Source organism: Gobius niger (genome assembly GCF_951799975.1).
Source record: "Gobius niger genome assembly, chromosome: 18".
In the NCBI taxonomy this organism is placed as follows: Eukaryota; Metazoa; Chordata; class Actinopteri; order Gobiiformes; family Gobiidae; genus Gobius; species Gobius niger.
Genome location: NC_136869.1, coordinates 18,506,157 through 18,532,741, shown reverse-complemented (window position 1 = coordinate 18,532,741; position 26,585 = coordinate 18,506,157). Strand labels below are relative to the sequence as shown.

Here is a 26,585-nt window from a genome sequence, read left to right as displayed (position 1 = left end):
TTGAATGACAATTGGTTCCCGATTCTTTCTTTGTACTTTGGTGACAATGTTTTGCTAGCCTATGCCTTTCTCTGACACTTGACGCAAACCGCAGCGTTTTCCCTTTCCCTCCTGCCTCTCCCGGATATTATTTCAATATGTGTGGTTTTGGGGTGTGCAGTAAGGCCTGTCACATCCTAAAATACCACACAAGCTGCAATTAACATGAAATATAATGTAACTCTAGCTAGCTTCTGTTTGAAATCAAAGTTTAACAAGGAAAAATAAGAGGAAAATGCTAATAAATCTACAGACAATAAATATTGAACCCAAAAATGTCGTTTATCTGTTATTTATTGAACGATATGTCGATGTAGTAAATATCGTGACGGGCCATCCTCATGTCATGGTAAAATCCCCTTTAAAACGTGTTCGTAATCCAGTGCGTTCTTTGTGGCTTAGTTTATTGACCCGTGTAATTGTCTTTCAAACATTGTGGAGTAAAAGAAAGGAGTTCTCAGTAAAAAAATACTTGATCTCTGAGTGTCTACAGTACAGTACAGTAATTGAAACGTTGCTGACTTCCATGAATGCCATCACAATCACAAGCTTGATATGTGTACTGTATGTCTCCTAGACTCTGGCTCCGGTGCTCGGTGGAGGTCTGTATTCAAGTGCGCCTCTCACTGCAAAATCTGTACTCATTACAGATTAAACTTGGTCATTGTTTTTGCCCGCCTGTGTTTTAATAAATGCCTACCTGTCATGTGCGTGCGGTTACTGTGATTATGGCGCTGTGAATTCATTACGTGTGCCCTTTGGAAGCCTCACTAACCAGGTGGGGTGCCGTCAGCGCGCTCCACCTCTGGATCACGCATTTCAATTGCAAATACTCCTCCTCGGGTCTCGGTGCCCTTGAAATAAAAACGCGCACAAACATTCGGAAGTGCTCCTCCATTCGGTTTAGCCCTCCTTATCTCACAGCCTTTTCTAACATACTTGTATTGCTGTTGGTCCGAGTGTGCGGATGTTTGTGGACATGAATGATCTCTACAGTTGCAATCTAAGCAGCCTGTACGTTACAAAGCCTGGAATGATTTTAATCACAAAGAGATGTAAGGTGCATTTTGAACAGGATTACAGCAAAAGAAAAAAAAGGGCTTCTGTCCCTGTCTTTTCCTCATGCATTATGGATAAGAGTGCTGTGGCCTGCAAGTTTTCCATGGATTTTGCTGTGTGAGACGGGACCGGCAGCAAAAGGATGTTGCTCGACAGTAAATGTACAGTCTGTCCGTGGAAATCTGAGACACTGTCCCGTAATGTGTAAACCAGTGTCACGCGGTCAGTATGGGAAATGCTGTGTTTTACAGAAGCTCTCGTCTTGTCTGGCTTAGAGATGCAGGCCTCCAACACCAACATCCTCACACATCATTGTTCTCTGTGTTTACGCACATGGAAATTCAAATGATTGCCCTCGTTCAAATATAACTGCTGTTCCGGCCAGTATTTGGATAATGTGATTCATTCTTGTGTGCGTATGAGATTATGCTGTTTAGTCACTAGAGGTGTTCAGCAGCGTGCAGTAAGCCAGCTCTCTTAAGCCCAAATTCACCTCCTTATGAGCTCACATGTGGGTAACTAGGTGAGCAAATTGAGAACAAGTTTATTCTTCACATTATCTTTTGCTCCACTATCCCCATCTCTGTCCAAAGCGTTCGACTCGCATTGACTGCTGCGACGTCCTGCTGTTTTGAGAAGCCAATAACGCATCACATCATCATCAGAGCGCCGCTGAATAATGGGTCCGTACCGACGGCTGTGTGCGCCTCCACTGTGCACATTATGGATGGCACGGGCAGACAGGCGGGCCCACTGCTGCTGCCGCTGCTGACTCAGTCCTAGCTCCGCTCTGCTCTTGTGGGGGTTAATGCGGCGGGCCACTGGCTGATCCGCGGCCCTTCCTCATCTTCCTCATCTGCCAACACTTCAAAGCGGCCCCTGACAGGGTCTAAACGGCCATCTCCCAAGTCCCTGCTCCACGCAAGACAGCCCCTCCCCACAGAGGTCACGCCAGCCTCATTCTTTATGTATACTTTCACTGATTGCATCGTGGCAGATTCATGCGCGCAGAGGGGCTCATCCACCGCCAGGCAGAGGGACAGATTGTTGACAGACGTTGTATTTTTTATTTTAGGTATAAAGCTTTTGATCTGAATGCTTGTTCTATTCATGTCACATTATACTTGCTACTTGAAATCTGTTGGATTTGTGTAATGACCTTGTGTGTTTGTTTTTCTTTGCTGAATGTAGTGATTAGCACTATTGTCACACTATAAAGGAGCTTATGATTAACATTAATATTTCAGTTCAGAACAGTTTTGAAAATGACTCTGAATAAATGACTTACTTTTGCTTACACTTATTATTGCATTTTTAGCAAGCTGAACCATGTAATTCATGTTTTTGTACCTTTTCCTGTCATTGTAAGCGGTTTTTAGTCACCCTGTTTGTAGCTTCATTATCTGAATAATGTTTTCCACACCCGTGTAACAATAGGCTCTCCTGTTGTTATTTTCCCCCTTTCATTTTATGCTGTGACGCTTCTTTTCATCTGAACCTGAAACTCATCTCTCAATCACTCTGAACCTTTATTACATTGAACGCCACAATCGTTTTCTCTTGAGACAGGGACCCTTATCTGTTCCCAGTTCACTGTGTTTGGGGCAAAGTGAATTGTCTACGGTAAATATAGGACCTGCATAATATAAGTTGACTCACAAAAAGCCATTAGATATGAGTCACGGTTTGAGATTGATATACTGTACTGTAACTGTGTTATAGCATAACAGTCCAGCGAGTAGAGAGAAGTGCCACCGGAGGGGCATTGCAACATCTATGCGAAAACGATTTGCAAATCGCTGTACACTACTAGGAGGCAGTCATTTATTTTGCTGTGGTGACAAAACCAAACATTAGAAATGAAAGATTTTATGACCAGTGTAACACAAGAGTAATATACATTTCAGAACATATTTTGTGGAGGTCTGAAGTACACGGTTAGCAGGTTTTTGTTTACATACCAAGACCACATGAAGATGCTACAACATTTGCATCACTGCAGATTGAAGACATTGTATTTATTTAAATGCCGCCATTGACAAACACGACCATTGTGATCGCAATTTAGATTTGTTTGTAATTTTGATAATGCAATTGTGCAGTCCAGCCATAAATATCCATAGAAATCACAAGGAAAAACTGTAATCCCTCATATAAATTGGGTCAGGAACTGGCCCCCGTTTTTCCATAATGAGATATGTCCTTACCTGAGCTTAGATGTGTGGATGCGTAGCTGTCTGGTCTTTACACGTGCGCTCAGTCATGCAAAAAGAAAATGTTGTTAACATTTAGCCTCTACTCTTCTCCTCTATGGGGCCAAACGGGGTGAAGTTAGAAGCGACCAAGCTCTCCCACATTTTCCCTATTTAAATACGGTACGTGAGTAGTTGCACGATCCAAATATAGTTACACAAAATTAAACATGTTGATTTTCTAAGCAGATAAAAGGGGTACTATATTGTAAGGCCTAATAACACCTTAGGAGCACTTTGACGTCCGCGCGGTAATATCTTCAGAATTCTTTAGGACTGAGGGCATGCAAAAGACCAGACAGGTACACATCAACTCGTCTAAGCTCAAGTAAGAACATTTCTCAGTATGGAAAAAAACTACTTTGTTTTTAAAGATAGTCTGTGCTACTTCTGCTTCTGATTGGATGAGACACAAAGAGCCTCCTACAAACATTCACTTTGAGTTTACTGCATCAACATGTCCTCAAGCTGCACCACTTAAGCTTTGTGTGGGAAAAAGTTTGACACATACATTTTTAATCCACCTTTCACAGCCAAGCGATTAATTGATAATAATTCTTAGTTGCAGCCCTATAAGGTATACTTCATGGTTCCTGTAGGGAAATTTATCCTCTGCATTTAACCCATCCTTCGATGTTGCTGGGGCAACCCGTCAGGAACAGTGGGCAATGGCAGTGCCGTGCCTGGGGACCCATCTCCAGATGTGGAGCCAGGCTGGAGGATTCACCTGTTGTACTTGTTTTTAGTGGTAGGGGGAACCAGAGTACCTGGAGAAAATCTACGCAGACACAGGGAGAACATGCAAACACAAAAAGGCCCTGTCCAGATGAACACCATCTTGCTGTGAAGCACAAGCGCCGCTAGCTGCTGCTACCGTGCTGCCCATATGGAGAAATGGTTGAAATTCTGCAACAATCCGAGAGCTTATTGTGTAAATAAGGCATTTCGTTTTTGTTTTTAGGTTTATATGTTAAAATGGCAAATATCCCAAAACCCTAAGAGTTTTGTCTGCAGTTTCTCGCCTGTAATAATCAAGCACTGTCATCTGTGATAACATGCACTGGGAAGTCTTCTTCAACGTCTCTGTGCAACATTGTTAATAGCAAAATGTATTATCACCTGGCAGTCATTGGTGCTCCACCCTGGGTTGTTTATGAATACATATGTTGATCCATTTTGAAGTCGCCCCCCACAGGACGGCATTGGTGTTTAAGTGATGTGTGTTATGCACCCCAGCCAAGTGTGAAATTGAAATTCTCCCCTGCAGAGGTGGCGTGATTGACAGAGAGGAGAGGACAGGACACAGCAGAGAGATGTGAAATCTCATCTGTTACTCAAGTTGTTACCACTTTCCCCTGCTGACTCCAAGGCAGTTTATTTCCAGACACTTTCATCTCTCCTGATAGTATTACATTATGCTATACTTGTCAACATGTTTACATTAGCCGCGCGCTTCCTGACCTCACCTCATATGACACTGAGATTAAATGCATTTTCCGGCCCATTACCACTCCCGGAATTTCAACGCTTTGATGTCACCCATAAAATCACAATAGATGAAGGCGGCTGTGAAAATATGAGCACTGTGAGGAAAACAGAATTCATAATTAGAAAGTTGTAAGCTCAGGCACGGGCCTACTGGCAAGGCAAGGACGCTAACGTTAAGTGTTCAATAACAATATAATCTTGTTTTGTTTTATGACCATTTGGTCTCATAAAAGTTATTGGAAATACATTTTACACCTATTACTAACCATTCTTTAAAATGTGATTGGTGTATACTTTACCAGTAACCACGGCTTGACATTATTTGGCTAAAACGTTCCCTCACTTGCCACTTTGAACAAGTCTGGTTTTTGTATGAAATATAAACATCCTTTTAGGCATAGTCACACCATTTTTCTGGTTTGTAGATTTGTCTACTTATAACCTCCAACTGGCTTTTGTTTCATAAAGATAATTAGAAATGTCATGATTTGCGATATAGATGCAGACGGCATCACTGGAATGGCCCATATATGGTCATGTTAGAAGCAGTTAAGACTACTTTAAAGGGGCTAGATGCAAGTTCACCATTTTATACTGACTACTGCCACCTCAGGTCATACGTGTAACTGCACCTTCTATATTAAGCTTGTGTATGACGGCAATTCGGACCCGAAGTAACACCTTTTTAAGTGACAGTGCAGGATTTTAGAGGCAGTTGTGGTGAACAGGTCTGAGCACATTCTACACATTAGGACATTGTTGGAACATGTAGGGGGAGGAAAATACATAATTTTAACATTTTTAAACTCCGTATAGTCCCTTTATCAAATGCTGAATTGCTGAATTATTTATACCCAACAAAGCTACAAAGACATGAAGAGGAGCAAAGTAGTTCAACAGCCCAAAAATACCTAAATAACAGAATGCTAACATGACACTTTGTTGGCATCGTGCTACATGCTAACGCTAGAGAGAGCTTCTACTGGACAATCTGCGGGAAAAAAACATCCATATGGACTCGATTTAGACTTGACTTTGTTGGTGTGTGATGAATAAGTTTAGATTCTGCCAGAAAACGGCTGCAAAGAATGAAAAATGGTGCTTCCCAAAACTACTTCCTTCCCCCTTGTATGACACAATAGTGTGACTAGTAAATACAGTAAGTCTGACCTGATACTAACTGTAAATTGCTCTTATCTTTGAGCCTGATTAAAAATGTTAAAATTAAGTATTTTCCTCCCCCATGTGTTCCAGCCATGTCCTAATGTGTAGAATGAGCCCAGACCCGTTCACCACAACTGTCTCTAAAATCCTGCACTGCCACTCAAAAATCATGCACAAGCTTAATATAGAAGGTGCAGTTACACGTATGGCCTGTGGTGGCAGTAGTGAGTATAAAATGGCCAACTTGTATCTAGCCCCTTTAAATGAAAAAAGTTGCAGCTCATGACAAACACAAACTAGTTTATGCAAAGTCCTACACCGACACACTGTTTGGCTTTTAGTACCTTTGTTGTGCCTGTCCTGTTGTCATATGAAATGTCGCCCCCTGGGATCTTTGTGCCCTCCCTCCGACTTGTTTTGTTTTTCTGGTGCCAGCCCCCACACGTGCACGTCGACCCGCCTGGTGTGTTCTGGACAGACCACCATCTGCCCAGTGCCCCGTGCTGCTCGACCCGCCACTTTTGGACGCTCAACACTCCTTGGGTGGTTCGATTTCTTTTACAAAGCATGTGGAGCTGTTGCGTAAGCGCGTTAATAAAAACTCGAATCCCCCGTAAGTTGACAAGGATGCTCTTAAGGGAAGCTCTTCGTCGGGAGTGAGTCATTGCCCTGAGAAAGCTTGGCTTCACCTCGCATCAGAAACCCCTCTAGGAATTAGCGCACACTAGATTTAAAGAAATGCAAATAGGCTTAAAATGAATTTCCACCCCTTCTCTCTTCTCCCCTTTCCTCGCGGCAAATAATTCTCCACACATCCCCTCCCTCTTTTGTGCTATTTTTGAAACCAACATGCATTTGTTTTGATTTACACTAAGAATACTTGTAAGGTTAGTAAGCAAGACAAAGTGTTTGAACAGTTGAATTTATTGCTGTGAAATAGAGCCATTGCGCCGCTTTGTGATCTGTCAGTCTTCTGGTTTCTATTGTGTTTGAGCCTGTTTTTTGTTGTGCACCATTTCTCCGCCTGTCACTGGTGATTGCGCCAAAGGGAGCTCGCAGCACAGCAGGACCACATGGCGACTGGACCAGTGATGAAGCTACCCCCGAAAAGTTGTGATGACTTATACCAACCAAGTCTTCCTGTTTTTGATGTGTTTGTAGGTGGAAAAATGTGCACGCATGGAAGACCAGAGCTGTGGAACTAAGCGCAGGAGGAAGACAAGATGAGACAATAAGAAAGGTGAGGCGCTCTGCGGATGGTTGGCTTTAAATAGCGTGTCAAGGTATAGAATCTTAGTATATACTTATTATATAACTCTAACGCTGCTGTTAGTGGCCACCAAGGCTGACATGATAACTGTGTGAAACCAAAGGAGGAGCCAGGAGCGTAGTTTCCTGTCTCCTGTGTTTGTTCACGATGCAGTGTCAATGGACAACTGAGATTCAGGATGTTAAGAAGCTTTTTATTGAAGAAATCACTCTTTACATGCCTTGCTATCAGCGTATTTAACACTTTACAATTTTAGTGTTAATAATTGCTTCACCCCGGTTATTTCATTTATTTTATTATTAGGATCCCCATTAGCTGTGCTTTACAGCCAGCTAGTCTTCCTGAGGTCCTTATGACGTTTTTGTCATCAATTAGTGCAATAGTACTGGACTATGTGTTTGAATTTGCATCCCTAGAGCCTTGCTGTCCACATACATACAATGATAATATTGATTTAAATCGAGAGAAAAATAATAGGCAGGGTTGTCAAGGTGTAAAATGCTCTATTAAATAAAGTAATAAACTTGCTAATGTTCTCTAATGAGGCTTCTGCATTGCATTCATTAAGTCGATTGATTGCCAGTTGCCAAAACCACTCTGGTTGTTCATAATTTATCATAATAGGAGGCTAATGTGAATGAATTTGGCTTTTACTTCAAATTTGATGCAGTACAAAAGAGTGTTCTTAGTGCGGTAGACTTTGTTTGTTGCAGGAAAATCAGTGGCCATCGGAGATGCCAGCTGCCAGAAAGGACCAAACAAGAGCAATTATGAGTTGGCCCATAAAACCTTTGAAAAACAAATCTATTTTCCCTCTGCATCCCCCAATATCCAGCTGTAACCTTGGCCCGCTAGGCTTTGTTTCCCAGGGAGTTAGTAAAAACACTTTCTTTCCTCCAAATCTTGCTTTAACTTGACCAAAGTAAAAGTGCATTAAGAACAGCCTTCCGCTAACGTCACATACTTTTACCTGTCAATTTCCTCACACTCACAGTTCACCTGCAACCTTTAGTTTGCGCCCCCCGTGCGTCAGCGACAACTTTATGTGCACCTTTTATGGGGACGCATTTGTCATGGGGGTGACAGGCAGGCAGGCACAGGCAGAGTGAGACAAACAGAGCGCGCAGAGCCGCTGTGGAGCAGAGGAGGTGGACAGATGAGCATGCGTGTGACAACACACGGTCTCGCTCGAGCAGTCGCCTGGTCCAAACTGTCCCGTTTCTGCTCTGATGAGCGGTGACACAGCAGATGGAGCTACACACAACAAGGTCCAAAAGTGTGAGCAATACCAAGTGTACGCTCTTTGAGGTGGTGTTGTCATCCAAGTATAAGATATGCTGACAGTTTTCTCTTGAAATTCATTCACTAATTGTAGAATCAGGGAGGAGGTATTGTGACAACCGGTAACACAACCGGTTTGACAATTGGCAGAGATCAGTGTGTAAGCTAACTAGACATGGTGTACATAGTTTATTTACACAAACAGTGTAGCATATACAGTGCTTACCACATTAGCTAGACGGCAAATTAATTATGTACTGCTAAAAACATGGTCTCAACATTGTTATATATTATTGTGTTGGTACAGATTGAACCATATACTTATATAAGTACTGTAAACTGTTGGACTCTATGATGAATTTTGATTATCAGCTCGGTTCTGTTTATGAATGACAGGCTTATAGTCAAATCCTGTGTCTGTAAAAGCCAAATAATGTGGAAACTATTGTGTTAAATGGTGCTGGAGTGGAGTGCGTTAATTGGTTAATAAGGCCTTAGAATTAGATACACTGTGCACGTAAGATGTAAGGCTTTTTTTTTTTTTTTAAGATACTGCAAGACAAAGCAAACAGGTGTCGGGCTTTTTAATTGACTCGTGTTTGGTCTTTTAGTCACTCTGCATTATTCAGCATCACTAACCCATATAGTGTTGTTCCGACATCTCTCCAGACACTTGGGAGTTTATTGCCTTGTCATTACCACACGTGTTTAATGTATAATCAGGCCTGGGATCCTTTTTGTGGCTCAGCACTTGTAGACGAGCCAGCTCTAAAACCCTGCTGCGCTTGTGCCAAGAAGCGGGATTTGCAGCGGCCAAAGTCGAGCTCCTAAAACATATCATTGCACTGACTTGGGTCATCCACTTCAAAGGCTGTTTAAAAAGGCAATGTGGTTTACACTGACTTACCCTGAGCCAGTGCGCGGTGTAAGAGGAAGGATTTAGCGAGAAGCAAGATGAACGCCTTGATACCGCAGAGCCCCTGCTGTGGAACCGAACATTTTAAATTGGAGGAAATAGATGTTATCCAGAGAAAACAACATTTGGGCACTCCGACATAAATGATCGCGAGAAGTGTGTTTGAGGAGATTAGGCTCTGAACGTGAGTCTAATTAGAGACAATCAAGATTAAGTCAATCTTGGCCAGCGGGAGTAGAGCCACAGCTGAACCTGGCAGATATAAGAAAGCACAATGGATGTCCTTAACAAGAGAGGGACAAATTGTCTAAAATACCGCCATTTTAGGCAAACAGCGCATTTACGGAAGTTTGTTTTATATTTGTGGACTTCAATACAGAACAAAGATGCTAATTTCAGTCCACAGTAGAAAAGTAATGATATTCCTCAGCAAAAGGAGACATATTGTGTGTGGCTCCGTGTTTCCCTTGAACTAATGGACTTTTGAGTTAGAATCAGCTAATACTTGAACTGACTTGACTGGATGTTGACTCAATCTTCTTTTTGTAATCTCCTCCTAAAAAGGCATCCACTACTTTGAGCAGATAATTAAGGGTTGAAGTTAAATATCTAGTATGATGCAGGTAAATTAGGATACCATAATGAAATGCTGCCACTGATTGAGGCAGAAGCCAAAGTATGAGGCTGCTTAACTCATTTGCGCGCAGCTCTGAAGATGATGGAGCGCCGTAATCACAGCTGGTCATTAATCCCCCAATGATGAATCTGCACAAATGACTCTGAGTATTAAAGTACTTTTATCATCTCCACGTTAAATAAGCCATTATTGTTAGCACAGCGGGAGCACTCGCTCTGCCTCCGCTTATCTTCGAGTGTGTCCATCCATTTTACTCCCAGGGACACTTGAGATGAAATCCCTGTCCTACTGTTATGGTTTAGTTTTGAGATTCCTGCACATGTTTTATCAAATCCGTGAGAAAGTAAATCACATCGCAATATGGAAAATGCAAGCCATAAGTCAGGCGTACACCTTGTGCCATGCCAGCCATTTGGGTGAATCAGGACATAAACATGGGCCAAATTTCCACAGGTCGCTATCTCCAAAGACAAAAATCAAAAGCTGTGTTTATACATACCTCGTTGCTTTCATTACCTGTCGCTTCATAAAGTTGTAGCTAATTGAACTTGTTCAGCGAGCAGCACATTTCACGCTTCATTTAGTTGTTTATTAAGAGAGCACATCACCTAAACTGTAAAGCCTTGTCCCTGATTCCAACGTTTGCGCATACGCTCTACATCATCAACAATTACAAAGTGGCTGTGCTATCACAGAAGTATGGCCGCCAGTTGGTAGAGCTTTTTTGCCCCTTGACAACGTGATGTAAAAGCAGACAATTGTTAAGAAAACAGACCTGTGCGCCGTTTGAAAGCCCTTTTTTTAATCATCGAGAACCTAGGAGTAATGTTCCGTTAGCAGGCCGGGAGTTGTTAGCATTAAAAATCACTTTGTCCCCTTAAAGCTGTGAAACATGCTCAGGAACATTTACATTTACTGAATCAAAGCCCAGACAGAAGATGAATTCTGTCAGTCACTTTTTTGTGGCTGGAAAATGACATTTAGCTAATGACACATAAGCGATACCTTGTTGGATTTAAATTCAGTGTTGATAGCTACTTGAGTAACTGTACCTCTTCGAGCCGTTGACAGACAGTGGCTAAGCGTGGGTTGACAGGAGACATAATTGCGTCCATTCTGATGACATAACCCTTACTGATTCCATTTCCTTCAGCCCAGAGTTAGCCGGGAGCTCGCACTTTGGCTGCCGGCCGCAGATCTTACCTGATGCGACACCTGCTCTGTGTGTAGCATGTTGTGGCCCTCAGTCTCCGCAGCGTTCCTCCTGCTCTGGACCAGTGCCTCCAGCCCAGTATGGGTGTGTTTGTGTGCGTACATGATTACCAGGTCATGTGGGGACGCAAACCTTTTTTGGGGCGGGGGGGTTGTTTTAGAGATCAGATGTAGAGCTGAACAATATACTGTAAGTCCAATTCGTCTATTGCAGTTCCAATCAAATGTATGTTTAATCTCTCTTTCACAGAACACATTAGAAACATTACAAGAGCAAATACTGTGTGTGTGTGCGTGTGTGTACAGTACAGTCTTGCGTATGTCGCCGTAGATGTACATGCAGCGGCGCTTATGCGAATAGACAGCGGGTCAGACACCCCACTCGTTCCGCGCGGTCGGTTCGAACTCTTAGATTTGTCAACCATCTGCTGACGCGCCCGCGATGTGACAGGACTCCCACAGAGATGGAGATGAACAAATCTGTCTCTCCTTCCCCCCCCAAACTGAAATACCTTCCACTACACGCCTCTGACCCTTGACCCAGGAACTTAAGCAGATAGCCCGGCATTAGAGAGTCTATGTAATCTCATCAAAAGGCTTCACGTTGGTCGAACGCCAGCTTTGGGTTGCCCAAAAATAGGCTCATGACAAGAAAACAATACAGTTATGAGCCGTACCCAAAGGGGACATTCATTTCACAAAGTTGATGCAGCTTAAACTTTTGAAAATATAAATACAAAGGTACACAATGACCTTAATAGTGGGGAGTGCATCAGGATTTAAATTTGTAACAGGCAATGGATAACTTTCGCTTTTATTTTTTGTTGAATTATAGTTTTATTGATTATATCAGTATTATAGGTTTATATCACTTAAATTACCAATGTAAAATCTATTTAGTTCTGCTTCCTTGGAATGCTCTGAACTGCACTGTAAATGTTAGTTGCTTTAAGAAGATGCTTGAACTAAAATGGCCACATCCTACTGGTGCCACATCTGTTGATCCTACGGCAGCTATTGTAACATTGAACTATTATGAGGTTAGAGACACTTAAATGTCTATTCAAACATAACATTACAGCTACATGGTTTGTTCTGCTTTTCTGAATACAGATTGTTGTGTGATTTATCATTTTTTTAAATATATATATACTTGGATCATAAAAGCAACCAAAATGTATAATTCATTCATGTCAGTAGATTTATTTGTACAGTTTCCACAGAGTCTACTTGGGACATTTAAGGACATACTTTACTTCACCCATAAAGGCCTTGCGTACATGTGGGGGGTTAGGGGCAGCTCTGTTGTTTGACACATCATTAACTGCGGATGAGTCGCATGAAATCACCTGACTCCTGCGCTGCCTGTGGCCTGGCTGTGACACTAACCTGCCCTGACAGCAGCATGTGACATAGCGTGTTGGACTGTATTATCACATCTACATAAGATTGAAAAAACAGGGAGTATATATAGTATCTCAATCATGTAAACGCCTTATGTGCTGGGAACAGACTTCGGTAACTGTAGAAGCTCTGCGATTGAAAACATGATTAAACACAAGTGAAAAATAAGGGTGAACTTTATTTTTGACACTTCACCTTTGAGTCATACATTATTAGTGTTGTGATTCATATACGCACTTATTCCATATTTAATGTGTCTCTAAAGCCACATTTATCTTTCGCTTGACTAGCACAAAGGTTGACTCAGTAGCTAATTTCCCTCAGTGCTACTGCGAATAGAAGCGAGGGTTGACTTTGGATCTTGCACTTTTTGTTCATCGTCAGGTGCATCTACAGCTGAAAGAGTAGCCAGCAATAGTTGTTTTAGTAGAATGTGTATGGTTATGAGTTAATTGGGATACTATTTTTGTTGTACTTCATCTTGCAATGTCTACCGTTATTGCTAATTGCGCAGCCTATATACGATACACTACAACTAATATTTGCTAGTACTATGACTGCTACTGTTTTAGGATCTAAACCCAGAGTATCTCAGTGAGAAAGAAAGCTTTGCCTCACAATTGACTCCATCAGGCTGTTGTTTGCTGAAGAATCGCTTCTTCTTGGCAGGTGAACTCCAGAAGGAGAGGAGCCACTGCATCATAACCAGGCAATGCAGGACTTCACCTAAAGATCTTAGACGAGTGATGCCTACAGAAGCGAAGCAAAGTGAAGTTCGTCCCATTGCAGGTGTACTATGTTGGCATTTTCCAGATGTTATACTGCAAAGTCCACAGCTGCTACAGCCCGAGCCCTGTTAGTCACCATCTGCAAATGAATGCCAGGAATAACAAAGGCAACCATAAGTGCGCTACATAGACGTGGGGTTGTTTTTTTTCTCTTTAACTATTACCACAACAACAACCTCCACCACTACTACTACAACCACTGCTTCCTACTACTGCTATGACTCATATTCCCACCTCAGAGACCTCTTATCAAGTCCATGCAACACATTTCGTTGCAAGCTCAAGTAAAAGGATGCTATAAAATGAAATCTAAGCCAGCATAGGCAGCATTTGTTGTTCATGGGTGGATCGTGCTGTATATACTGTCTGCCATTGATGGAGGAAGCTGTGAATAACATGCAGAGGCTAACAGGATCCCACCAGGCTGTCTCTATTGGGTGTGATGTAGTTATCAGCGTCACCGTATTACTCCAAGTCTCCTCCGCACACGATAGTCCCGTATTATTCACCCCAGGTTTCACACCTCACATAAACAGGAAGCTTATTATTCAGTGTATCCTCATATCAAAGCGCCACCGGTGCTTTTACCTGCCGCATTATGAGTCTGTTGGCAGACCCAGAATAGCTCGGAGAATACAGCCGTGCCCCATTTTTGTGAGAGAGCTTGGTAAAATGCATATTAAGGAAGCATGTATTTTTATACCAACTACACTGTCACACAATGAATACATTTACCACGGAATAAGAGCTTGGAATTATGTGGACAAATTACGCATTAGTACTGCCGGAAATTAATTGAACACAATGTTGAATAAATAGTAGATCTTCGTTTCCTCCTTTTTGTTACCTCACTGGAAAGTGAAATGTGTTGCCTGATTGTTTCCATAATAGCTTTTGTTCCCTTGCCATAATAGTGTTACCTATACCTCTACAGTTACAACGTTTAAAGTGTACTCTGTTTGAATAAATTAAGTCTAATTATTTAATCGAGATAATGTCAAAAGGTGGTGATAGAATTCAAGTATGTTGAAAGTACTTTAAGCCATAACATTACTATGGCAGGTGTGCCGACTCAATCCCCAACATAAATGATAATGCATGTTTGTATCCCCGCTGTCTAACTTGCTCCATGTATTCTATCACTCTATTAAAAGTGACGTATTGCAGCTAATCTCCATGGTAACACAGGACAGTCGCCGCCCTACTGGTGGAAAACAGACAGCTTCCCATGGATTTAAAGTAGGCAGAAACTGATCAGTATCTATATCTAAAAGTTTTTTTGTTTTTTTTTCACGACATCTTTCTATCTTTCTATTAGTCTTTTTGTATTGCATCATGATAGACCTCTAAGCTAATCACATTTGCTAATCATGTTTGAATGTTAGGCAAAATACTCCGTATTATAGCCATTTTTATGCTTTAAGATGTTGCTCCACATGGGCGACACATGTTCTCTCCAGGTCCTCTGGGTTCTTCGGTTTCCCCTACCATGAAGAATGTGTACAATAGGTTCCCCTATACAGCAAGGACTCCCCTGGTAATGAGAGTAATGAGAGTAATTCCTAATCTCAGTGGGACTTTCCTGGTTAGATTAAGGTGAAATGAAACAAATATTTAACATAAGATTTTGAACCAATCCAGATTCTTGAAATTGAACCCAACCTATTCAAAAGGAGCTGATGCCGCTCTCCAGATGTTGTTTATATTCTATTGTGCGCCAATTGTTCCATGAGTTGCCCAGCTCAGTGCATTATTTGCTATTATATAGAATCAAGTACATGTCCACATTGCGATTGGATAGATTTGACCCAGCTCCTGTGTTATTTGGCCTGCAGTTAATATAAAGATATAAAGCAGGAAGAATAGGAAGTGCTGTCCGCTCATGATCCCAGTGCACTGCCACGTATGAGTTCTCATTAGATGAGCTGAAAACACATTGTTTTCCACCAGAAAACCCATTAGTTTCCATAGTGATGCAGTCTCCCTCGTCCAATTTCCTTTCCTTTTTATGGATACTTTTATTGAAGATTATAAAAGAGGGATGAGGGACTGGGAATTTTTTTACACTTGACAACACTTGAATCATGGTTTATTCATGACATGTTTAAGAAATGTATACTACTTTGACGAGGAGCCCCTTTTAAACACTGTAGATGTGTAAACTCACTGGTGACATAGTCTAACAGAGCACAATGTAATATACAGCAAGCCACTGTAGAGTTTAATTGCATTATAAAAGACTGCTGCGAAGCTTCATATCTTTATGTCCTAGAGCAAAGTAATTTCACAGAAAAAGCCTCAGGGCAGAACAGTAAACAGTACAGTGTAGTCTGAAATAATTGGAAGAATTTAAATAGATGTCAAAGTAAACAAAATAATGTTTTACTGTTGCCCACTAATGATATTCAATTGGTTCTTTTTATTGTTGTGTGCCATGCTAAGTTTTCTGTGCAGTCTTGCCTCACAGCATATCAGTCATGGGTTCAGTTCCTGGTTTGGGTGGAGCCTTATTGTGCAGAGCTTGTTCTCTCTGGAGAATAAGCTAATAGGCTGTCCTCCATCTCGGCAACCTCACCATGAACCCATAGCTCAAGATCTGGAGATGGTCCTTGGGGACAGCACTGGGGTCGCTCACTGCTTCTGACTGGTTACCCCATCCAGCAGCTTTAGAGCATGGGTTAAATGCAGAGGACAAATTGACTTGCTTTCTGCCAAACATTTCCTAAACCTATGATAAAAGAGATACTCTTTGACCCAGGCTTACTTTACTAATAAATAACTGTCCATACTATTTGTTTTTGTTGTAATCGAAGCTTGTAAAGCGTGTTTATATTCAAAACATTACAAACTCCATTGAACAGTTTTTAACCCCAGCAACTTTTAGTCCATTACCCGTTTCCCTCTTTCCTCCCCTTCTTTGTAGAAAACTGGCTGATTTCCTATTCGTCCTTATCAGTACATTTGATAGCGGCCTCAGAAGTACATGGTACAATAAAAAGTGCAGAGTGACCTTTGCAGTGTAGAGAAAGGCGCACGTCCGATCTGTCAGTTCATCTGGAGCTGAGCCGGGGAGATCAAAGCCAAACCTCTGTGCCTGTATTTTCAGCCTACGCTTACATCTGACATGGAGCACTGTTAAATGATATCTCTCGATACATGTTTCACATGTGAAGCAAATAATTAATGACGGCACTTGGGTCAAATTACTTTCACTCTTGATTATTACACCTAAAGTGTGTCAGCAAAGGGGCCCCATTTACTTTTACTAGCGAGTTTTCTTTTTCTTTCAGGAGTATCTGTTCCTGGTTTCAAAAATAAGGCCCCCCAAGTCCGTGCTCGGCTGGTTTTGCTGCATTACTGTTGCCCTCTAGTCTGTGAAGTTCTTTTAACAAACCCACCATACTTTTTTCCAGCGACAGCTCAGCCCCCTGACAAACAGCACTGCGTTTGTGACGCCTTAATGCTGCAGTTAATTTGTTTACCTTGATCAAATAGAGCCCATCACCGGAGGATTTCTCCCCCAGAACATGTTGAGCGCGTCCCCTGCTATAACTCAGCGCAGCCTCTCCATTTGTCTGAGTAAAGCGCTGACAGTCGGTGTAATTAGTTTGGTTGTGACAAAAGAGCTGTCTGTGGGGACCTGGGAGCATCAATCCAAATGCGCACGCCTTTGTTTGGATACGCACTTGTACATTTGGGTCCAATAAGGTAAAAGAAGCTACAACGTAAAACAGGTTTGATGAAGCCACTCCTATCACAACAACAATGAAAGGAAACAGGCTTGTAGATTAGTGTTGTATCTATTTCTGCACAAACCTTTCTCTATTGTCCTATGTTCTTTGTTGATTCCACTTCAAGTGCCAATAATGATTTAAATGCTAAGTACGTTTGGCTATGTTATATACACACTTATTGACATAGTCAATAAGTATATAAACTTATTCCATATTTAATGTGTTTTGAAAAAGTCTTTCCAGTTGTTTCTTCTTCTCTGGTGTCACTAGAGTTGCTAGAAATTGTTATACTTATGATTGTTGTTCTTTTTTTTATAGCTCAAGCGAGGCAGACTGACCTGCCCTTGAAAATTGGATGGGCCTGCCATCTTGTTCCACACAGACACCCATACAGATTTTGGCAAAGGACTGAATGTTATAAATTGAGTGTTACCATAGAGATCTGCCCATTTAGGAGGTCCTTAAATTAACTGTAGCAAAAAAAGCTGAAAAAAAAGCTGCAACAAGATGCCAGTGTCCAAATAATAACTCCAGTATTTCACCTTTGTAACTTTGAACATTGACTTGTCAAATGTAAAACGAGTATATCCTCCAAAGCTACTGCCAGTTCCTCTTGCTCTTTCTTGCCGGAGAAATCAAGCGACCATCCATCATGAGAGTCATTTTTGCAGCACGACTAAAACCTGTGAGCCTCCGCTGACTTTCATGAAAGCCACTTCAACCTAATCCTGAAAACACAAGGAAATTAGCCAATCCCTTAACGGCCCCGTAGCCCCTGGCAGGATCTGAACTGTTCGCCACACTCGTCCCCAGAGAATCCCTCTAAAGGCACTTTTCACACTCTGACATTGCGAGACATCCTTTTCGTCAGTGTCACTGCTTCTTCCGATTCGGCACTGCTCCTGGCTTCTGTGCTAAATGTGAAATATTCATGAGATCATTTCTTTATAGTGTGTTCCCTTACTTTTACGCCATCGATACAGACGGCAACGTGTCATACAAGGGGGCGTGGCCTCGCTGAGTGGGAAGGAAGTATCTTTTGGGAAGCACTATTTTTACTCTTTTTAGCAGTTTTCTGGCAAAATATAAACTTATTTATCACACACATAAAGCATGAAGCTAACTTGAAGCATCATGTTAGCATTCTCCATTATTTATGTGTTATGGGCTGTTGAACGCTTTTTGCTCCTCTCCATGTCTTTGCATCTTTATTGGGTAGAAAACTATATTCATAATTCAGCAGTTGTTAAAGTTTATAATTGTTGGAAGTTTATATTTTTCTCCTCTTTGTTTTCCCCCTCAACTGCTTCAAACATGACCATATATGGGCCAGTCCACTGACGCCAGCTGTAACTATTAGTGTGAAGCTTTTGGTGGATTTTTGTGACAACACACTGGAAATTTTACCATTTTTTTTTAACTTTCAGTCTTGTGATTTGTATCAGCTCAGTGAAATCTTGTTTAGTTGTTGGTCTGTTTGTGCAAAGTGGGAAATGCAGTTATTCGCACAGCATATGTTTCCATTCTCAATAGCGTGAGCGTTGTGCCACCTGCTCATTATCATAGTGTTATTGTTTCTATTCATGGAAGTAGTATAGGTGGCAGTGTGACATCTCTCCTTTTACCCTTACATCTGGCAAGTTTACTTGACGACAAGTTTAAAGCTAAATCTCTGCCTGACAGTGTGCTATACACAAATTGGACTTAGGTGAAGTTTCATTCCCCGCAGAGAAGAGATTGATCGTGCTTTGTACGCAGTGTGAAATCATAGTTGCTTGAGCAGACCGTAGCCTTGTTATAAGCTGCCTGTATATGCCTTTAGCTTTACCTTGAAGCTAGCATTTCATGTTGACTGAATAACAAAACACCAGCGCCAGTTTAACAGGGAAGTTATTGAATTACAATCGACCTGCTCAAGACACTATTACTTTGTGTTCTTATCACCATTTTCCCACTGTGGCTTTAATGGTCTATTTAAATGTGATTGCTCTTTTTTGTTTGCTAGTTTGTTTGGACACCTGCAAGCCCAAATCCATGCAATATTTACAACAGCTGCCATATTTAGTGATCCTTTATGCATCAACATCAATGCAGCCTGTCCGCGGGCCTTGCAGTTTTAATAAGCAAGTTTATGGAGATTATAAATGAGCCAATAGAGCTTCTGTGCTTGGTACAGTCTTGAAGCTCACTAGAACAGGCAGGTAAGGACGTATCTGGGCCAGTAGCTGCTGTGGTGGACACATATACATGAGCATCGCTGTCTATGAGCTCTCCCTTTTCGGCGGCGACCGGAGGCTCGAGCTGACAGACACAACTGAACCAGCACAACCTCCTCCTTGTCTCATAAACAACATCATATAATCTCACGTACATCCTTGTCAAAAATAATCCTGCTTATGTACCTTGTTTTAAGCTATACTACCAAGGCTAAAAGGAGTTTGTATAAAGCATAATATAAAGCTTTTATGCAGGTGATGAAGTCAAAAATATAAGCAGAGTGATGTCTCATTTTACTCTAAATTTTTTCTAAATTTTTTTGTTATTCCCTCTACCACTGTCAAAATGCAATGTTTGTATTAGGCAAAGGTATTCAAGGCATGTACATTATTCATAAAGTCACACTCCAAGAAAGGGGCAGTGCAAAGGTGTCCAAAGTATTTGAAAAAAGCCTGAATAAAGCATAATATGGGGCCTTTAAACTGCACTTTACAAGCTCCCACAATCACAATTCATCACGGGTCGCCTCCTGTCAGCTACACTATGCATACAGTACGTGCGCGGGACTATTAGGCACAAAGCCAGCGTGACCCAACTTTGGCTTTTTCAGCGTTTTCAGCTTTAGAGCCGGGGCCGCAGACAGCTGTGGCACAAACGCGACGCCGGGGATCACCGCGAGGGCCTTTTATTTAGGTCACATATTGGAGCCGGAGCGGCCAACACAAGGGATCTCTGTCCGAGCCCATGAATACCTTTAGTCTGACGCTGTCTGCTTTTGAGAGCCCGAGCGAGGGAGAGGAGCGATGCGGGCCTTTTATTCGCACAGTGGCAGTGTGTTTTCTGGAGTTGAATACCGAAAGTACTGTAAAAGAGTCAAAAGAGTTACAGATTTCGGATATAAGGGAAACTAAAGTGAATAAAACCTAGATTTGTGATGGAATTATTGCAAACAGCATAGCATTGACTTTATTTACTATGTCACAATTAAATGTTTGTTTTTCATTTCATAAACAGTACCTTCTCAGAAAGTTTAACCTCTTACCCACCTGCCTTAACTTTAAGTTTACTCCATCAACATGTCCTCAAGTGTCTCACTTTAGCTTTATGTGGTAAAAAAAAATCAAAAAATTGAATTTTCATTCACAGCCAAGCGATTAATCATAAAAAATAATCAGTACATTAATCGACTACCAAAATAATAGTTGCAATGCAGAGCTATAACTTTTTTTTCGCCTTTTGTTGTTTTTTTGTGTGTCTGTTTTCATTTCATATTTTGCGATTTTATGTTGCCTTTTCGTTGATTTTTTGGTGTTTTTTATGTTTTTGCTGCTTTTTTTGTTGTGTTTTTGTCACTTTTTTGTTGTATTTTTGTCGCTTTTTTTTATTGTGTTATTGTTGCTTTTCCAGCATGTTTTTCTCACTCTTTTCTTGGATTTTGATTCCTTTTTGTTGCTAATTTTCGCAAGTAGGGGTCAAGAGGTTAAGATTAATATTTTCTGTGTTTCTATCAAACTTCCACACAATGACATTGATGAAATTACATATAAAATCTGAAACATTTCTGAAGTTGTACTGTGGAATCCCTCAATGCCATATGACAGACCTCAAAAACATGGCTCATTTTTCCGTCTTGCTTTTCATTTTTACTTTCTGGAATGGCTTGGTATTTTTCTGCGAAGGTAAACGCATGAATTATCTCCCCGGTTTTCAATTAACTACAGCCGCCCACCGCCTCCCCTCATATGCCCTCCCCCTTCAAAAGAATTACTACCTCGGCTTCCTCTCGCATGTAAATAAATGAATTGTGTACATTGGGTGCTGTATAAGCAATGTAGTGACAAGACATTTCATTGCACCGTGCAGTCTCCCTCATTTCCCGCTGTTATGTCTGTCCCTTCTTTTATTTACCGCCCTGGCCTTTGCTTGGGTATTGTAAATCGCGGTAATGAATTCCTCAGCAACAGCACTGCTCCAGCGCGCATGGTCTCCTATTATCATCCTATTAGCTGCACCTCCAGTCAGTAGGTTTAGCGGCGAGCCCATCACTGCCCCGGAAGGGTGTTCTGGACCTTGGGGACACATTGTTTGGGGAGACGCTCGCCGATAGACGCTCCACCGCATCTTGTCATATTTTAATGCTTTTTACAGTGCGCATTTGAGCTCAAAAATAGATCCAAGCGTCTTCCTCTTCCATCCTTTGTTTCTCTCCTCCTTCCCCCGATCCTGTGTCACCTTTTCACTGAAATCCACTCACGCAAATGGAGAAGGGATAGAGATACCGTAGCTGGAGGACAGATTTGGATGTCAGAGATCGCATGCTGAGTCGCTATATTTAGATGCGGCCTTTTTGAAGTTTTGAAGGACAAAAATACTGGCAGAGAAGAGAGCTCGTCAGCATCGGCAAGTTTTCTCATGTGTGAAAGGAGTGCCAAAAAGCATAGTCTTCAAATTAAGGCAGACAGGCCCGTCACACTTTGAATCCAAGCAAATAATAGGAGATATTTATAATTCTGTCGCTGCCTTTGTTGGTTGTTGACTGATATATTCCATAGTTTCCAGTAAGGCTTTGCTGACTCAAAGCTAAGAGCATATTTTTATGAATTGATTGAAGGGTAAGTGAACAAATTAGTAGATTTCCATGAGGAGGTGGGGAAGTCTGGGTGCTTTTCCTGGGAAAAGATTTTCCCCAGTTCCCATGGACGCACCATACTTCCTTCCCACAAACAAGAAGCCACTGAATATCCCTAAATACAACTTGGAAGACATTATGGATGACCTCTGTACTATTTATACTAAACATAATGCCAAGATCCGGACTAAGGCTGACGGGCTAATAATGCTAATAATAGATACAGATGTTTACGCGTCATACTAGGGGGTGTGGCCAAGCGAAAGGGCAGAGTATAAACATATTTAGCACCCACAAATAAAGTAAAATCAAGTCCATGTGGATGTGTTGACACAGCAATATACTGTAGTTATAGTTAGCATTCCATTTTATATACGAACAAATTCAGCATTTGTAAAGTAGTGGTAGAGCCATTTGTGAAAGAGTAGTCCTTTTCCCTCCTACAGTGCTAAAACATCATTAATATTTGTGGTTGGCTGATTATACTAATGCTTTGGTGTGTGTTTGCAGAGCTTGTCGTGGGGCCTGCGCAGTCTTGGATGTGCACTCCGAGCCCTCGGCCATAATGACTATGAAAGGACTGTCCACCAGCCGCAGTCACCCCCACGCCGTGACCTGTGACCCCTCCTACGACTCCATGACGCTGGGCCACGGCGACCGGCGCTCCTACTTCCTCACCTCTCCTGAACCCCACCCATCGGACCACTCCTGCTTCTCCCAGAGGAACTCCTTTGGGCCCGACTGCGCCGCCTACCCCGACCTGGCCAGCTGCACCTTCCCCCGCCGCCACTACAGCTCGCACCATGAGCTGAAAGAGGAGTGCAATGCCGTGGTGCCTTACACGGGGCCGACCGGGAGTAAGGGGAATGTCGGAGGCATCATTAACAACCGCTCGAACGCGCTGGAGCAGTTTGAGAACCAGGGCCCAATGCGGAGGGAAGGCTACCACACGCTGCAGTACAAGAGGACGGCCATAGAGCACCAGCGCAGCGACAGCCCCGGGAGAATCCGTCATCTGGTCCACTCTGTCCAGAAGCTCTTCACCAAGTCGCACTCCCTGGAAGGGCCAGGGTCCGGGGCGGGCGGCAGCGGGAAAATGAACGGCAGCAAATCCAGCCCCGATGAGCCCCCATCTTCCTCCGGAACCCTGAAGCACAGCAAGAGGAGCAAAAGCAAAGACCGCTCAAAGTCGGAGCCGAAAATGCGGACGGCGATATCGGGGTACTGGAGCTCAGACGACACTCTGGATCGCGAGATGTGCCTGTACCACCATCACCACGGGGGCAACGGGGGCATCCCATCCGGGGTCATGACGATGGGACGGCACCCGGACAAGTCCCAGTCCCAGTACTTTATGGAGTCCTACAACACCATAAGCGCCCACTCGCTGAAGACGTCCCGCAGCAACAACGACGTGAAGTGCTCGACGTGCTCCGGGGGCGGCTCCGCTCTGCCCCTGGTCCCCGCGCTGGACGGCCCAGTTCAGGTGAAGAAGAGCTCTTGGTCATCCACTCTGACGGTGAGCAGAGCCAGGGAGGTCTACCAGAAGGCCTCGGTCAACCTAGATAAAGCCCTAGTGAAAGCCGAGCAGGGGCGCACCTGCCACTTCCTACAGGTAGGCCGTCCCGTGGGGATCCCACCTCTGGCATGTCACGCTTTCATGCTTCATCAGCTGCCAGCTGCTCCATTTGCCTCTGCATGTCCATGTGTGTGCTTGTGTTTGTGTTTGTGCTGAGTCGTCAGGTGGAGCAGAGGCGAGAGGGACCTGTCCACTTGCCTCCTCCACCTGCCGCTCATTATCATTGGTCACTGTCATCTGCTCCTCCTGCATGAGGGAGCATGTCACCGCTTGTATCATTATCAGTAAATGAGTGATTTCTTTTTCGACCTTAATTCTTGGCCTGCATGTTAATGTGCTATAATATGGCTGTGTTGTCTCATCTTGTCCTTTATTATGTCATTACTTTTGGACCCACATTTATACGTTACATTCTATATTTTTATAAACCATTTACTGTTGAAATACCTACAACCTATTGACAAGAAAGGCCATTTAAACGATGGTGTCTGGGCTCTGAAAGCATGCATGGATTAAGGGATTGCATTCTAAATGGCTATAAAAGTCATAGTTTGGGCTTTTATGTAACTATCATTGTTGCCTGTAAAATATGTACAGTGTCAGTATTGTCATGTTAACTGAAGCGGTAGAGTTCTGTGTTGCTGCTCTGAGATCCGAGAAAGGCAAGCGATAGAACGGATAGATAGATAGGAAGAAAAAGAAGGCCCCAGTCCCTAAGCATTGCGCTATCACACAAACCGGCTTTATGCTCCTACCTCCCGTGCTTTTTCTTGTTGTTTCGAGAAGAGAAAGAATGTTTTAGATGCAAACCTTTCCCTCACAGCTGCAGACGTAACCCTCAAGAGAGAAATGAGGAGACAGGTTGGAGAGAAAACAGTGGAGGTTGTGTAAAAGCATGTTTACTATCGGAAATGGACCAACAGAGAGCAAACTGGGGCAGCGCGTGGACCGAGGCAAAGACAGACGCATTAGTCCCTAGAAAGTTCTGTGTGGCCCTGAATTTTTAACATCCTGGAAACGAGGAGAACAGATTTGAGGCGGAGGTTTGTGGCGCGGTCCAGCCGGATTTCCTCCGACTTGGCTTTAAAAAGTTGGCATTTGTTGTGGGGGAGTCAGGTTAAAATGTTTTCAGCCAAAGCACAGTGCTGGCAAGAGTACAGGAGAATGATTGGGCACCCGGCGGCACACAGGTCAAAAGGAGGATGGTTGAGATTAACAAGCAAGACATCAGCCCAATTTTTCTTTTCTCTCACTTCTGACAACAAATGAATGACGTCAGACGCGTCCTGATACGGTGTGTGAGGAGTTGTCCCTAACATCAAGGTCACGTTGGTCTCCTAGCTACGCACTCGCCTAGTGAATGATCCTTGTGCACTTTTTTTTTTTTTTTTTTTTTTAAAGCCTGTATCTTATTTCTTTCTGTTCGGAGCCTGGTGCCCTAACAGCCTCTCACGATGGGACTACAGCGGTTCACTTCAACAAAAACGCCTTTGTTTTGCCCGGCTCTTCCCGTTTCCATCCCTCTCTCGGTCTCTCCCCTTTTAGATTACAGCCAGGAGGTTCAGGCGTTTTTATTCTTACCTTCATTAGTGAGTGTGAAGAGTTGGGAAAAGGCAGACAGGGGCCAGACTGCTGCAATGTTTTGTCAAAACAATTAAATGCCTTCGATTGATATTCTGCAAGGAGCTCAAGAAATAGCCTTCAGCAGTCAAACAAAATCCATGGTAGTATCTGTATTACAAAGTGACTGATGAGAAGTGGTTTTGTTAGTTCATGGTGTTTGTATGATGTGAACAGGTGCCTCAGGACGACTGGGGTGGATTTGCTCCACTGGGAAAAGACGATGAGATCCCATGTCGGCGGATGCGCAGCGGCAGTTACATTAAGGCCATGGCGGAGGAGGACAGCGGGGACTCGGACTGCAGCCCCAAACCCTCTCCTAAAGTCCAGACGCGACGAGCCAGCTACCTGAAGGCCACGCAGCCATCGCTCACCGAGATGACCACGCTCAAGTGAGTGTTGTGCTCATCTGTTGCTGACTTTACTGTACAGGCACATGTGAAGAAAACGTTTGAATATTATTGAGAAAAAAACTCCCACTGGAGGTTTATCTCCAACATCAACAACAGAATCTCCAACATTTAAAAATCGTTAGTTTAAGAACCTTTGTCAACAAAGTTTTGTTTCTTCTCAGTATTTTACCAAATAATATAAACATATTTTCTACTCATTACTCACATAACTTATTACATATCATGTACAAATGCAAGTTTGGGACAGACATATAATGTGCATTTGGGATCCCTTCAATACAGCCCATGCAATAATTTCATTAACTATACAAGCACCAGGACTGGGGCAAAATCTTCTTCTTGTGATGTATCATGATGTGTTGTTATTGTCAGAATTGGGCTGTTTCTAAAACCCGTGTTGCTGTGCTTGAATAACACTGCTATCCTTCTCAGTAGTTGGTCAAAGGTAGTTTAGAATTCTGCCAGGACCAGAGAAGGAAGCCAGGGCTTTTTTAATTATTGCAATTACACCATCGAATCATAATACCTACTGGGGGTCATTTATCAAGACAGGTACTAAATGCCAAGAGCCAGCTGGAAAATTGCATGAAGCTATTTGTGGGCATGTTGCACCTAAATTACAATTTGAAATTGCATGTGTTCCTGTATTTGGGCCCTAAATCTGATATGGAAATAAGAACATGCTGAGTAAGAAATATGCAAATGCTTTGTAAGTGACCTTCATTGTATCACAGAATATTAGAATCACAACAAGAATTGGCCCCAATGTAGTGGAGAATGAATATGATATGTATTGTGGCAAAAGCATCCCAGCCCTACTAGATATCAGTATATCGTTGGAATTAATTTTCTGAAATAGTACTATACCTATATCGACAACATT

General features: G+C 42.6%; 1 protein-coding gene across 4 annotated transcripts in view; it reads left to right on the top strand.

Moving 5' to 3' along the window:
* dlgap1b (discs, large homolog-associated protein 1b) overlaps positions 1 to 26,585 on the top strand; it is an 89,805-nt gene that overhangs the window by 24,181 nt on the left and 39,039 nt on the right. For 3 of the 4 annotated variants that reach the window (XM_079576055.1, XM_079576053.1, XM_079576056.1), the window contains exons 2-4: positions 7,164 to 7,242; positions 22,601 to 23,705; positions 25,467 to 25,681. In XM_079576055.1, coding sequence (XP_079432181.1) covers positions 22,656 to 23,705; positions 25,467 to 25,681 — 1,265 coding nt within the window. In that variant the 5' untranslated portion in view covers positions 7,164 to 7,242; positions 22,601 to 22,655. The remainder of the gene's footprint in view (positions 1 to 7,163; positions 7,243 to 22,600; positions 23,706 to 25,466; positions 25,682 to 26,585) is intronic. The other variant, XM_079576054.1, reaches the window with a different exon arrangement.